The 15,712-nt window shown below is 29.7% G+C and overlaps 2 protein-coding genes across 2 annotated transcripts; one reads left to right on the top strand and one right to left on the bottom strand.

Annotated features, from left to right (window-relative positions):
• The first annotated feature begins 5,955 nt into the window (after positions 1 to 5,955).
• On the top strand, positions 5,956 to 8,496 carry LOC119668883. The gene is made up of 3 exons (XM_038078556.1): positions 5,956 to 5,999; positions 6,063 to 6,317; positions 6,385 to 8,496. The coding sequence occupies exons 2-3, from the start codon at positions 6,068 to 6,070 to the stop codon at positions 8,382 to 8,384; spliced, it is 2,250 nt and encodes a 749-aa protein (XP_037934484.1). The 5' UTR covers positions 5,956 to 5,999; positions 6,063 to 6,067; the 3' UTR covers positions 8,385 to 8,496.
• Positions 8,497 to 9,342: 846 nt separating this feature from the next.
• On the bottom strand, positions 9,343 to 13,776 carry LOC119667986. Its single transcript, XM_038077342.1, has 5 exons — positions 13,623 to 13,776; positions 12,991 to 13,552; positions 10,562 to 12,935; positions 9,866 to 10,508; positions 9,343 to 9,795 (listed from the first exon to the last, which is right to left on the bottom strand). The coding sequence occupies exons 1-5, from the start codon at positions 13,662 to 13,664 to the stop codon at positions 9,631 to 9,633; spliced, it is 3,786 nt and encodes a 1,261-aa protein (XP_037933270.1). The 5' UTR covers positions 13,665 to 13,776; the 3' UTR covers positions 9,343 to 9,630.
• Positions 13,777 to 15,712: the final 1,936 nt, after the last annotated feature.

The following is a 15,712-nucleotide window of genomic DNA, read 5'->3' as shown; positions in this document are numbered from 1 at the left end:
TTTATTTGTGGTCACTTTTTACAAGGCAATTAAAATTGTAATGTGCACAGCAGAAGAAGTTAAAAATTTATTGTATTTTTTGCGTAAGCGTATTAAAATCAAAATATTTGCAATATAAACAATACATTTAAAGGTAATTGTTCGGTCCCGGAAGATGTTATATCCAATAACGTATCAGGATGGATTTTTTTAATTATGAATCATATAATACATTACTTTTATTAATTACTGTGAACATTATCGGGGAAGGTTTTAAAAATAAATAATCCATTGCAAATAAAGTTTAATAATATTAATGTGATATCTATATAAATTAATTTTAAAACAACAATTTTTCTAGCAGCTATATCTGAATATTGTAGTGTCCAATTTTACACTAATTATTATCCGATTTGAAAAAAGAAATGTCAAATTCATTTAATCAAAGAAAAGTTCATTGAGTGGATTTTGAAAGATAATAAAATTACAAACAATTAATAACACAAATAATAACACAAAATTAATAAATCCTGTGGTGCAACATATTATAATACCAAACTTCGATAAACTTCCATAACTCGAAGTACCATTTTGCAGAGAAAATGTATGACTTGTGATGAGTTCGAGTTAAAGAATTTTTTTGTAATTGTTTGTAATTTGCTTTCTAAACCCTGTTGCACTCTATTTGGTTCGAGTTATAGAAATTCAAGATATAGAAATTCGAGTTATAGAAGTTCGACTTATGAAAGTTTGGCTGTAGTCATAATTTTTTCTTTCAGAGTAGCAAAAAAATACTCGCAACTTACGAAAGAAACATGTGATGCAACAACAACGCTCTTAAAATTTTCAGAGTTAGGTTTTACTCGCAAAAATTGTTACGTCTTAAGTTTTAGTGCAACCAAATTCCAAAATCAGTTCACTGAAAATATGTTGCAAAATTGCAGTCATCTGTTAAAATCATATGAGCATTTCATTTATGAACTTCTAAATTCAAATACATAAATAAATAAATTAATTTAAATATATAACATAAAAATACTAACCACTGCTAACCATTATTTATTTTGTTTTCTTTTATTTCAATTAATAAATTTTGATGCTTACAATTTTTCACTTTTGAAAAATGGCTTAATTGGTATAAACATATGAAATGCAAACGGAATAGTTGCTCTAAACTTCTACATCTCGTAAAGCCGCTGTTTAATAATAATCGATTCAACCTCAAAAATACAAAGTTATTATATACTCAAATAATCAAGCCAGCATTACTGTACGACTGTGTAACATACAATAAAGCCTCAAATACTGCCATAAAGCAATTACAGATACTACAAAATCTGGCTTTAAGAAGACTAATTAAGATTCCTTGGTATATTAGGACAATAGATATGCATAGAGATCTAAGGATCGACTCAGTGAAAAAATATATCAAGGACAGAGCCCTAAAATTATTCACAAAAGTCGATACGTTGCCCAACTCCGCCCTAACAAACCTTAAGTCCACACTTAGGACGCACAGGAATATATGCTGATCTACGGCCCGTCATCAGTTAAAAGATAAATAAATGATAATAATTCTAGTATAGTTAAAGCTTAGTGTAGGGCAGGGATAAGCCCCCCAACCATAAATGAGTAAATGTGTGTAATAACACTTAACTCAAACCACAACAACAACAAAAACATAATTCAAAAACAAGCATTTGAAATATTATAAAAGTGATGCTAATTTGTTTCAACTAAGTCAATACTGTTTTTTTTCAACTCTGAAAGAAAAAATTACGGCTTGTATATATAAGATATACATATATCTTCTGAAAATTTTGACAACGTAAATAGGAGTAATAATAACCTCAGATATTGTGATCTATGTCAGAGCTGTCCAATGTATAGCCCGCCACAAGGTCCCGCGGCTAATCTTTTTGTCAAAAACAACTAAAACCAATCTGTACGGTGATTTGTATTGGCCCGCGATCGAATCTGGTCTGGACTGCCCTGATTTATGTCAGTGGTTCCCAGCAACTTTTTGATCAAGAACCACTATTATATTTTTGTTCGTGGGTTCCAATAACAATGTTTAAAAATAATAAACTGTATGATTATTTTCATATGCTTTATAGATCTTTGGTTTAATGTATAATGAAGTTTATAAGTGCATAGGTACATTATATAAGCTATAAAATAGGTATATTATTACTTGAAAATTTTTTGTGCTTATTTTCTAATAAATGAGGTCTCACTGGATAAACTACAAGATATGTACTCATATTTGTTAAATTTGATTTACAGACCATTTTTAACCATTTCGTGGACCAATGGTTGGGAACTACTGATCTATGTGAAAAATGTTGAGTGATTCCAAACATTTTTCTACTCGTGATAATTGGGATAAAAAGCTATTTTGTAAAAATCTTTTTAATTTTTTTATGTTAAAATTTAATTATATATTTTGGTACTTTTAACGAATAAAAACATCGAATTAGAGAATTATAGTGTATATATAGAAGATAAATTTTAGGAAAATCTTCCTCTATACAATTTTAACAGCTTTTTTGAATAGCAAAAGCTCGTATTTGGAATATTTAAAAAAATATTATTTTGAAACTTTTTCTTGACATTTTTCTTGAATTAATGCTAAAAATAATAATTTATATACAAGAAAGGCTAATTAAACTGTGACTAAAGTCAACTGCTTTCATTTTCGAATTGGTGACAATATTGTGTTTATATTTAGAAAAATGTCAACTGATTTTATTGTTTCCAAAGACCATGTTATACAGACGATTGTTCATAGGACGATGCATCACGGCAATTTTAAGTACTTTTTGGTTCTCACCAAAAGGTATGTTATCAGAGATATCACAATATACTAATAAAAATGGCAATATACTACTATTTTGATGCGTTTTTTTATGAATGAAATTTAAAAGACAACTATTATAATATACATATAAACTCCTTATAGACACATAAAAACCCTCGTTACCGTGATGAATATAAATCGCAATTTCTCTCATTTTCAATTTTTTGATTTACATTGAAAACAGCAACAAATTCACTTTCGACGTGACCATAATTGTCTATATAACATGGTCCCAATCGTATGGAAACAATCACATCTCAGTTTTTTGAAACAAACTCTGTTTATAATAATATTAAAACATAATAGTTAAGCTAAATTTGATACATTTAAGGGGAAAATTAAACAACAATTAATGTAAATAAATTAGTATGATGCCATAGTATCTAATAAGAAAACTAGTTCATTTACAAATGGCTATGGAAATTGTAAAGGCCATGATAAGCAATGAGAAATTCCTATATAAATTTGCTTAAGAAAATTCTTCGTCGTACATTGATGGAATTTGCAGTATATGTATATAGCGAACGACTAAATTGTCGAATGCCTCAGAATCATTACCTTAACCTCTTATTGGATATTCTAGTGTCATTGGGGAGTTCTAAACTTGCGCGTACTTTCATATTCGTAAAGATTTTCGCAGGTAAGTGGAGTATGACCTATCTGCATTTGAGGATTCTAATATCTGGTGATATTTGCTCTATACACAAAATATGAAATACATCTTATGTATAGAATAGGTGTCATATTAGATATTTTCCTTATACAACGATTTATTGTTTAGGGCTTCAGGTATAAACTCTTTTAGACCTATTTTAAATAAAGGACAAAATATTTGATTTAAATAACTGTTATTATATATCACTTAAAATCTGTTATTATCTCTAAACTTTTTCAGTATAAATTTTCATCTAACTATCCAACAACCTACATATAAATGATTTACAAGTACTAATTGGATCTGAAGGATTACATATTATTTTTACGGTAGATGGAAATAATAAATAGCAAAACTTTAAAGTTTGTTTATTTATAGAACAAACTTGCGTGTATAATTTCTGTAAAGGACTAACACGCATTATACATATTTTTCGAAACAATTAAGTTAAGTACTTATATGAATAAAAAATGTAATATATTTATAGCTACCAAAATATAAATTTTTACAAGTATTAAAAGGAATACAAGGAGTTTGAACTTACCTTTTCTAATTTTTGAAAATACTGACGTAAAAACTGGATTGGATTTTCAGGACGACTGACACACAATTGTACTATACAGTCCTTCAGTACACGTTGAATGCCATGAGCCTGAATATAATTTTCGCATTCGCGCAAGCTTTGTTGCTCCTCCAGTGTATTTGCCATTGCCATTTATATTGCTTCCACTTAATATGAATCAATTTATTTAGGTTGGTGTGGGAGTTCTCTACTCAGTTATACGCTAATAACCAAATCGCTTATCAATATAAAAACGTTGTAGACCGGTGATGGTAATATTTTTTTCTAGCAATTTATTACTAAACAATTTTATTTACAATACTTATAATTAATAATTTTAGATATTTTTCTTTGTCGTCGTTGTTCTTCTTCTTCTTTGTTTGTACGTAGTTTTCACTTTTCACTGCGCACTGTTTTGAGCTAATTGTTTTTTTTTTGTTTATTTATTTAAACATGTTTAATGTTCTATAAAATGAATTCGTTCTGAAGGTATAATAAATATATTTTAATAAAGAGCAATTTCATTAACTTGATCGCAATTGCCACAATTTTTTTTTATTTTCTCTGCTATCTACAATTTTCTGCTGTCTTACGCACCAAATGTCAATTATTTTGTACAGCGGTTAACAGTTCTGACAGAGCAGTAGATTGTTTTCTTTTACATGAACTGATCATCTGACGTCTATAATAAAAACTTTATTTCTTATTGGCCTTTTTAATATAACTATATAATGTTTACAAATTTATATACATATATTTATATAAATGTTATGAAACCACACTTTTGTTTACGTACATACTGTATTTAAAAATATATTATGTGTATTATTAATTTGCAACTGATAATTACCAAACCACAATTATAATTTTTTCGCAATTAACTAACAAATTTAAAATTAAATTCAGTAAAATTATATTAAGTGCTTTCGGCAGCTTTTAAGTGTGGCAAAAAACAGTAAGTTGCTAAGTGAGACAAATTTGCAATCTGTCAAATTTTATGTTTTCGCAAAGAGCAAATCTTGTATATAATATAGTCAATATAATGCAAGCAAACTACACTTTGCACAAAAATAAGTATTTAATATAAAATTAAAAATTAAAATGAATAATTTTATACAATATTAAGAATGCGAGAAATTTTAAAATTTCCTTTTACAACAAAATTAATAATAGTTTAAGATATTTATACAACTAATAATTTAAAAACTTAAAAGCGCTTTTTAATTATATATGCTTCACATACTTGTATAAATTTTTATATATATTTGTGTATATTTTTAAAATACGTACTTTTCACAATATTACTTATATTGAACGTAAAATATACCTTCAAACTTTACAATATATACTGAAAACTTATTTTTTACTTCGATTAAGTACTTTTTGAGAAGTAAATTTTCAAAATGAGGTATATCGTTTTCAAATTTGTCAAAAACGCTTTCTCAAAGTGTCAAAATAGCATGAATAGTGTTATTTATGGTGTGCGCAATGTATTTATTTTTAATTGTATCTACAAAAGTTCGTTCGTTCGCAAGCGTTCGCTTTGGTGTGGATCGTTCTTTTTAATAACTTTTCAGAGTGTATTGATTTAGAAATTTAAATTTCTGTTCATGATATTAAAAGGAAATAAGATTAATAAAGTTATTTGAAATTATTTGAGAAAACATTAAGAATGCACATATAGTAAAATATAGAGCAAAAGTATTTTACTACAACTATTATTTAAAAACTTTGTGTTTTTGTTCTATTGTGAATTTTAGTTTCCACAAAAGCAAAAAGAAGAATTTTTTCAGTTAATGTTTTCTCAGTTATATTACCGTTATATTGTTGTCTTCCTGTTTACTGAAATATTTTTTAAAAATAAATTAATACCATTGAAATATACATGAATAAAAATTATGTGGATTGAAACTAACGACGAACATATTTATATTAAATTTCAGGTATTTGAAAGCAAAATAAAATATAAAGTTGATTATTGATTTTTTGTGAATCCTGTTTTCAAGTTAAAATGCTTCATGGCTTATATGCGCCTCTAAGTCAGGTAATGACAACAGATTCTGATTCGGAAGAAGAAATTCACAATTCATCAAAACACAGACAATTGCAGCAAAACAACCGATTAGGAAATAGAAATCCACCAAACAGTTTGGCTCTATACCAAAATCAGCAACAAGCTTTGCAATTAGAACGTCAAAAACAATTATTACAACAACAAGAATACTTGCAACGTCAAAAAAGTATTAAACTGAGTAAAATCGGTAGGGTTTATTTTAAAATTCGAAAATATAAATATTTAATTATATGTATGTTATAATTTTTATACAGCTAACGGTCACAATCAGCAAGTTAGTTACACACCAAGTATAGAAAACTTTCGTTCTGTCATGATGTCTGATATCGGATTTAACGTTGATGCAACTCATTGCGATCCAACGAATAATTTTTCTAGTGTGAACAGTGACAGTAATTACGATGATCGTAACAACGCAGATGCTGATAACGTTGCTATTTTAGGCAATAATGATTCGAAGGAATCTCAAGAGCCAATGTCTCCAGCACGAAAATTTTGTTTCATAGCGTCCTTAGTGTTGTGTGCTTTTGCGGTATTTGGCTTTGTTTGGTTGGTACCTTGTTATGAGAGTTCAACATGTCCAGCTCCAATAGATCGCATTAAAACACATAATTGGTTCAACAATTATACAAGCATCGAGCTAAAAGGTGGTGTTAATATTGTAAGCGGCTTACGTTCTTGGGAAAATAATTTAATCTTTTTATATCGTGGTGATGTATTCTTTCCGGAATTCCGAAGAAGTAATAATAAACGTCATGGTATTATATCATTGATTGGGAGTTCAGGAGTTGTAGCTTGGTTTGATGAATTGGTTGATGAGCCCGTTGCAATCGATTGTACACTAGTTGATGTAGATCGCAATGGTAGACCTGATTGTCTTATATTGGATGAATATGGTCAGTTAGGTGCAATCAATCCTATTTCAGGTCGATGGCTTTGGCTTTTTAAAGAGAGCTCTGCACATAAAGTAGATGCTCTAGATTTTCCCATAATCCTACCTGATTTGGATGGTGATGGTATACTCGAAATATTGATAGTCACCAGTGAAAGCTTGAAACAGAGAACAAAAAATTTTATGCATGTTGGGGAAATTAATAAAAACTCTCAAAATAAAGCAGATCGCAATTATTTACGTATTCTTTCTGGTGGTTTTGGAAAACCAATTGGAGAAGGTTTCAAGATTCATGATTGTGAAATAATACGGAAATTGCAATTGGAAAACTCTGAAACAATTACTTACAACTGTTTACGCAATAACACTGAGGCACAACGTTCCAAAACGTTATCCGAACTGTTTGCTTTAGTTACCAACAAATCAATTGAAAAGAAATTAGCTCCAACTTCAAAAATATCCCAATACCGCCATTATGGACAACGTAAAGATATTGATGCACAAAGGAATATTTACTCGCTTAGTGGCCGCGAATTAGTAGTCGAGAATCGTGGCAAGTGTCCAGAAGATTGCAATGTAACATTCATATTGAGTGAAAACAAGAACGGGAAAAGCGTTGTTTTAAAAAATTTCACTAATACCGGTATGTATGGCATGGTACCGGCTCAATGGCATTTTAAAAACACTAAAACTAAAATGTCTGGATTCGTGATGAAATTTTGGAAATGGCAAAATTTGAAATCTGCACAGAATATGACCAATGATAATAATATGCCACAGAAATCATTTGCAGTAAAAAAGAACAAAACACACGTCACTAAAGATAATGCCATTAAATCGACAAGACAGGATATAAATCAATCAAATGGCACTAAGAAATTGCGTCGCAAACGTGAGCATGAACATGATTTTCCTGAACATGACTTCGATGCTTTCCATCAAACCGTACACAAGCGAAGTGCTTACGATATACCGGAAATGTTAGTATCACGCAGTCTTACAAACATTTCCAAAAAGGGTAGCCAGTACTTGGTAGATAACTATAAAATGCAAATGATCACGGAATCTGAAATAATTGTATTATTCATTGGTGGTGATACACATATCGAAAATACTTCTCAGAGTGATATTGTACAGTTCTGTTATGATCGCAAAGAATTAGTGTGCCAACCAGACTTAAACAATCAAGAGAATTCAATGCTAATAGCAGATCTAGATCAAGACAACTCTCAAGAACTGGTCTCATACATGTCCACATTCGTTCAGTCCAGCACCGAACCACAAACATGGAATTTGGTTACCTATGTGCGTTTGTTGCGTTTGCAATCAGAGTTGCCAGCATTTTTTAACGACAAAAATTAAATATATTTTGCATTTGTGATTTAATCTACTTGATTATTATACATTTTTTGTTTTATATATACATATTAACCATTAGTCCAAATATTGTAGCATTGAAATAATAAAATAATCACTCTTCTTAAAAAAGTATTTATTTATGCTGTATAACAAAGAGCTATTATTTTGTGAATTTGGTTGTTTTTAATTGCAGTTAAAATCTTTTTAATTAAAAGAAAAATATCCATTTTTTATATATCCGAATTTATATGCAATCTTAAACCACACACCATCTATGACGATCGGCAATACGGAGCTCTGCCGAAAGGGACTATTTCCCCCTCTATCATCCCCACCCATATAATCGTCTTGCATATCCTTTCTCGTTATCTGGCTACAGGAGTACTCGTTAATTTCGAGGAGCAAGTTCCATTCATTACCTCCCAAACGCAGTACACAATCCCCACGGACTACAACAACATCAAAAGTGTGAAGAAGAATTTCTAGAATTGAGATTATAAAATTAACCTGAATAGGTAATAAAGAATATTTTTGTAAAATCTATAGTTCGTAGACATTAGCACAAGAAGTATTCAATTTTCGCTCTGTATCTAATTTTTCGGATTGTGTACTTATGGACCGACAAATCATGAATTTTTTAAACTTCGGAATAAGCGTAGGTCTTGCAAAGTCTTTCTATAACTAATTCTCTCGCTAACAGCTTGGAAGATATGGCTTAAAATACTTATCTCAGTTTTAGAAGCATTTAAATGCAACTCCTAGAAAGGAAATCTAACAAATAGACATAAAATTGAACATCAATTTACATTATTATATGTGATAAAAAATATATCACAAAATCAAACATATATTTAAATATATATATATAAATATATACAATCTTAAAATTTCATATAAATCAATAAATTCAATTTAATATAATAAATAAATTTAAAGTAAAAAATATAAGAGTTAATCACAATTTAGCAATAGTTTTGAACAAAAATTCATGCAAACCCTGTTGTAAGTTATAGCTCATTTTGGTTTATTCTGTCTGTAATATTAACTCATGTGATAGCATCATCATCGATTATTGTGTATTTTTGTACGTTATCAGAGGCTAGAATATTTCATTTACGAGATTCCACTCGCAGAGTCTGATCTTTAACTACGTTATCACTTATCAAAGGTGGTGCTCCGATATCAATTTTACTGATCCTTAAACAATTGCCTTCATTTCGTTCTGCAGGATTATTAACCGATATAATATTTACGTTGGAATCATTGCAGCGTGGTGTGAATTTACTCTGGATTCAGATTCATGCTTGGCTTTGTGTATTTTAAATAAGACAGGATTAATAGTCGCGAAGGCACATAATTGACATTTGTGTACAATTTTCTCTGATTCATTAGGATGTTTCTTTTGTAAATGTATCTGAAAATAAGATTATACGTATATAATAGTTATAAATTGCAATGGAATCATATTTAGTTGCTATGCATACTTGATATGTAACGCTTTGAATAAATTGCAACCCGCAAAAAGGACACGAGTACTGCTTATCAACATCATGTACCATTTTGTGACGCCTAAAAGCATTGTGGTCGTTCGTTGTATACTTGCACAGGTTGCATTTGAATCGCTTATCTACCTCATGACTGTACATATGCATTCTAAGTGAATTCTTCGACGTAAATTTACGCTCACAAACAGTACATTTTAACATATTCTTGTTTCGACAAATGTGGTCTTTTAAAGTTTTTTGATGCGCGAAAACTGCTCCGCAATCTTCACACCGATATACATCAGAAGTTTTGCATGGAATTTCAGAACAACCTGTGTCTGCTGCAAAAGTTGAATTAATACGATGCAAACGTCGATGATTTTTGAGCTGTTTAGCATTTTTAAATGCCTTATCACATGTATCGCATTTATAATTTCGATCTTCTGAATGTATCTTTAGGTGAGTATTAAATAGTCTTGAGAAAACTGGTGTTTTAAAAGTACACCTATCGCAACTATACAATTCCATGTCCACTTCGTGAACACGCCATAGATGCGTATGCAAAGTATTCCAACTGCTAAATGATGTGGATTTGCATTCTGGGCATTGCATATGATGCGAATTTGAAACATTTGAAAGACCGCTAAAAGGAAGAACAATTTTAAAAACAATTTTATTAAATAATCTAATACTTACTCAATATGACAACGTTTATGATACTCTAATGTTTCTCGTTTTTTGAATCCATAAGAGCAACCATTTGCATTACACTTGACTTCATTTTTCGCTAACATTTTGGATTTGGTTATTACTTTTGTGGCGGAACCTAATACATTACAATTAGCATCAACTTTTCGTCGTCCGATTTTAGCTTTTTCTGTAACGTTACTATTTTTTTCCAATTTGTCAACTGTTTTTAAAAGATTATGAGCAACATAAATACGTGCTTTTTCTGCGGTAATATTTGAAGTAGAATTTCCAGTTGTATTAAAACTTGCAATACTCTTCGGATATTGATGATAACGTGATGACACGGGTACTAGTGGCGGTACCGGTAAAGTAGATGTTTGAGTTGTAGAATGTGAGGATTTGGCAATGGAATTCGTTAAACAGTTAGTTTGTGTTCCTGAACTTGCACACGTACATATTGTATTTAAAGAAACTGGTACCAATGGTGGTGGAGATGTTGCAGTTGCAGATAATACTTCTATAGGAGCTTTTAAAGGGTTTACATCGTTAGACAGTTGTTTGCCTGTTTTAACGTTTGTTTGAATTGCTTGAATATTTTTACTTAACGTGTTAAAGTTTGTGTTTGCACCGATATTCGATGAAGAATTTGATTCAATAATATTGCCCAGCATTCGATCATTTTGGTTTGATACTTCAGCAATTTGCATATCATTTTTATCGATATTTTGCTGTGCCGTATCTGTAAGTTCTTCTATATCACGAATTGTTATGGCAGACATTTGTTGTGTATCCAAATCAGTTATGTTTTTCCCTAAAGAAATATTTTCATTTAAATTAATTGGATCAATTGATGTAATAATACAGTCAATATCATCTCCCAAATCATAATCATCAGCCCATGTGTTATCAGTATGAGGTGCCAATTCATGCACTTTGATATTTTCTCTATTGTATGTTGTTGAATAATCTGAGGCAGACGTAATGATTGCTGGGTTTATGATACCACTCATGATACCATTTTCATTTACTTGAGCGCAGACTTGTACATCTAAATGAGGTGCTATAAGATTTTCAACTTCATTCTTATTCATCAAATTAAGTTCGTCGACTGTACGTAAATGCAGAGTGCCACGATGTTCCTGAAATTGTGGCGCTTTTAAAATGTCCACATTTTTTATAGATATTTTTTGTTTTTGCTGTGGATTTGCTAATTGCACCGGTATATCTAATACAGCTGTTGGAACTTCTGGCATAGGTACTGACGATGGTAGCGAATTATGAAACATGTTTTCAATTATACTTGGTGTTGTTAAAACTGATTGTACCGGCAATGGTGACGATGATTCATTTGAATAGTTTTCTGGTGTTTCTAGTCTACTAGATACACTTGGATAAACATGATCACATATCAAATAATCATTATCATTTGATGTTGTTAAATAATTATAATTATTGTTATCATTAACATTCGTAATTAAATTCGTATTATCAAAAGTATATTTTTCGGTTATTTGACATTCTGATTCTAACTGATCACAATCTTCAATTAAAGTTGGCACTGATATTGACAAATTTTCCAAATTGTTTAAGTAGTTATCTGTGTCATTTTGCCCACAATTTGAAGGAAGAAAAATAAAACCATTTGGATTGCTGTTCTCATGTATATTGGTTATACCTCTATGTCCTTTTAATATGTCATTTTTAATGTAAATTTTTGGTTTAGAATTACTAATATGCTTTTCAGTATTTTGTTTGTGAACATTAGTCGTCCCAAACTTATCAATATTTTGATCAATCTTATTGTATCCATTTGTTGGTGAAAAAGTAACACCGTTTTCAATTATTAAATCTCTTTCGTTATAATCCAAAGCAGTCATATTTGTTCTATTGTTACTATGAAAGTTTACTTGTGGTTCTCTTAGCACATCTACACTTTTTATATATATTTTTTGTTTAGGTCTCGCCCTGGGAATCGCTGTATCAACAGTATTACTGCATTTGTTTCCATTTTTAGTCATTTCATTTGTGTTAAATATCCCAAATATATCATCACTTGCATTAAAAACATTTAACATAGGATCGCAATCACCTAAGGATTGTAATAAATTTTCTGATACTTGATTAATTGGCTCAGTTACTTCACGTCGCGGTTCGCGTAAGCACTCTACATCTTTAAGGTAAATCCGATTTTTTTTAGGAGCTTCTTGAATAGACTCAGTGATATTATTATCCAAGATATTTATATTTTGCGTGCCTCCTCGTTCGTTTGCAGTTTGCCTCATTACATTTATTAGTTGTTCACAATCAGTTATTGACATATAATGATCTTCATGCAAATGCACCTTAAACGATTTTTCAGCATAAAATTTATTTTCACAACCTAAAAAATTATCTTTTATGAATATCTTATCAATTTAAAATATATAATTTTATACCTGGACAATGTATAACGCTCCTTGCACAATTTCTTGCATGTGCATTACCATTGTGAATTGATATATGAATGTTGAAGCTGGCCAAGTCAAGACACATAAAAGGACAATCCGTGCATTTACGCACAATAGGAAATGCTATATTGTTAAGCAATTCGGGTGGACAGGCTTCTCCCAATAAATAATTCGAATTAGCGTTTAAATTAGATGCACTTTGTATATTTTCATTAGGAGTTACGACTCTATCACTACCACTGCAACTGTTATTGCTTCTAGCAGGTGTAGGAGTTCTATTGGTACGATCTTTTCCGGCATTATCTGTACTTTCTGATTTTATTGGTTCTGATTTGATTTCCTGATTACTTCGACGAAAAACATTAGTAAAACTATTAATTTGTGGACGTATATTATTCGTGTGTATTTCTACAAATGGTATATGATGCGTAGCATTATTATGCAGTAGTTGATCTGAGGGAGAAGGCACAGACAATGTTTGGTCATTTAGATATGGAATAGTTGCAGATTGTACTTCCTGGTCAAGTAACGAAATTACTAAATCCGGAGTCTAAACAGAATTTACAAAATATTAAAAACTCAATTCAATCTCTAAATTTTTTTAGGACCACCATACTAACCTGGAATGTGCAGCCAAATATATTTTCATAGTTATCATTCATTATAGCTTTTAATTACTTAAAATTACTTCATATTAAACGTATATGTGTCAAATGTTCACATATATAACATTATTAATATATGTTAAATAAAAAGTCGACAATAAGTAAACAAACACTTATTGAGTTTACAAAATAAACAGCTGAATGATTTAGTTCAAATAAGTAGAGTTACCATAATAAAAATATAAATATTTGGTATTATTGTGTAATGGTTTGTGTTTCATACGTAATACACATATATAGTTATTAGGTCTGTTTTACGAATATAACTCGAATATTTGCCTGAGATAGTAGGAAAATAATATACCTATTATGATCTTTGTAGAACTACTAGACTTTTATAGAACTACTTCATGCAAAGTGTGGTTTCAACTGTTGTATTTAAATAAACAATGTAAGAAAAAATTGTAAGTTCAATGAGTTAAAGTGAGTAGCTCCACTGACCTACATATTAATATATGGTACAAGCCTTCCCAAATTGCGCTTTGCAATCGTGGTTACAATAATCCCTTGCACAGAGTTTACCCTTAGTCAGTAATTACTACCTAACAACAATTTCCTTCCTTCCTCCCCTTTCATGTTTTCAATTTTGGCTTGAATATATTTGTTGTATAAATGCTTTAGTATTCTAATGTCTAATGTCTTTCCTTTGATTACTCGGATAGTGTTTCAGCTCTTGACCTTTACAGTCTAATGACTGAAATTTATCTATTTTATATCTCCTAGAAATGGTTTTCTTAGATTCAAAGTCCACAGTATGGCTTTTAATGCTTCCCAACTACCAAGAAAAAAGTTCAAGGATTGCAAAAGTGTTTAAATTATTTTGCTTATTTGTTATTTTACATTTATATTAATATAAAATTTCTTTAAATTCACGCAACTGAAACTACAGATAAATTGAAATTTAAAATAAAACAGCTGATTTATACATCAGTTCTAATTTTACAAGCAAACAAAAGGTTCTTATAATCATTTATCTTTTTGTTAATTTAACAAAAATATTGCTCATTCTCTCTCTCTCTCTCTTTGGTATTCTTTAACTTGAAAATTTACTGGTAGAACGTATACTCGTAATTACTAAAAACAACTTGTAGAGTAGACCTATTATTTGTTAGAAAGATAATCAAATCCAGATACTGAATAAAATAAATAACCTTTATGTTTTAAGCTCTTGTTATAAAATTTACGAACTTTTTTTGTATATTAATAATACTATATAATAATTTAGGACCTGGTTTTTTACCATTAATTTGAACAACATAAGAATTTTCGCCATGAGTTGAATTTGAATTAAAAATCTGAACTTAGTGTAATTTTATATTTAAACATTTCTTCATATACATTTTGATCACACATATTATTCTAACTTATTGTAATATATTCAAATGCACGCAAAGAGGAGCATGTCTACACTGTAGTATATCCAAACAAAAGTGGAAGCTTATTAATAATAAATGCCGTTACAATCTAATTTTTTTATATGGCACGGTGTACTAAGAATAAAAGGTAAACAACATATGAAAATAAAAAATCGTAAGAAAAAATGATAAAACAATATTTTGGTAACAAATAAACAGCTAATAAATACGATGCATTGACAATTTATGCAAACTAGACCTACGGCTCGTTTAAGTAACTTTCTCACTTCGTTTTGTCGAACGATTTTCTCTCTTTTGACAATTAGTTACTCGAAGTATTTGTCAAAAGTGCAAAAAATCGTTCGAAAAAATGAAGTGAGAATGTTACATAGACGAGATTAATGTTTGCTGAAACACTGATGTGGTCACTACCTTTAAATGTTGTTAATGTATTAATTATTCATATAATAGACAATAGTAGCATATATAACAAAAAGACCAGTCTTACGCTTAACCTAGACGGTATGTGTCTTAATTATTTGACTGGATAAAGACAATATGTATGTCAATAACCTGTGTGCACTAATAAAATGTTATTATATTAAATAATTATTATATAAAATAATATATTATTATATTATTTATTATATATTATTTTTTTTTATTATATAAAATAATATGTAAATAAGC

Source organism: Teleopsis dalmanni, chromosome 1 (assembly GCF_002237135.1).
Source record: "Teleopsis dalmanni isolate 2A chromosome 1, ASM223713v2, whole genome shotgun sequence".
Classification (NCBI taxonomy): domain Eukaryota; kingdom Metazoa; phylum Arthropoda; class Insecta; order Diptera; family Diopsidae; genus Teleopsis; species Teleopsis dalmanni.
The sequence above is the reverse complement of the archived record's forward strand: the minus strand, read 5'-3'. Positions and strand labels throughout refer to the sequence as shown.

What these genes read in the sequence shown, in the direction of transcription:
- LOC119668883 (XM_038078556.1), top strand. Translation starts at nt 6,068, where the DNA reads ATGCTTCATGGCTTATATGCGCCTCTAAGTCAGGTAATGACAACAGAT. An exon ending in TATTAAACTGAGTAAAATCG is followed by an intron (nt 6,318 to 6,384) that starts GTAGGGTTTATT and finishes ATTTTTATACAG; the next exon opens with CTAACGGTCACAATCAGCAA.
- LOC119667986 (XM_038077342.1), bottom strand. Translation starts at nt 13,664, where the DNA reads ATGAATGATAACTATGAAAATATATTTGGCTGCACATTCCAG. An exon ending in TATTTGGCTGCACATTCCAG is followed by an intron (nt 13,553 to 13,622) that starts GTTAGTATGGTG and finishes AATTCTGTTTAG; the next exon opens with ACTCCGGATTTAGTAATTTC. An exon ending in TTCAAAGCGTTACATATCAA is followed by an intron (nt 9,796 to 9,865) that starts GTATGCATAGCA and finishes TCTTATTTTCAG; the next exon opens with ATACATTTACAAAAGAAACA.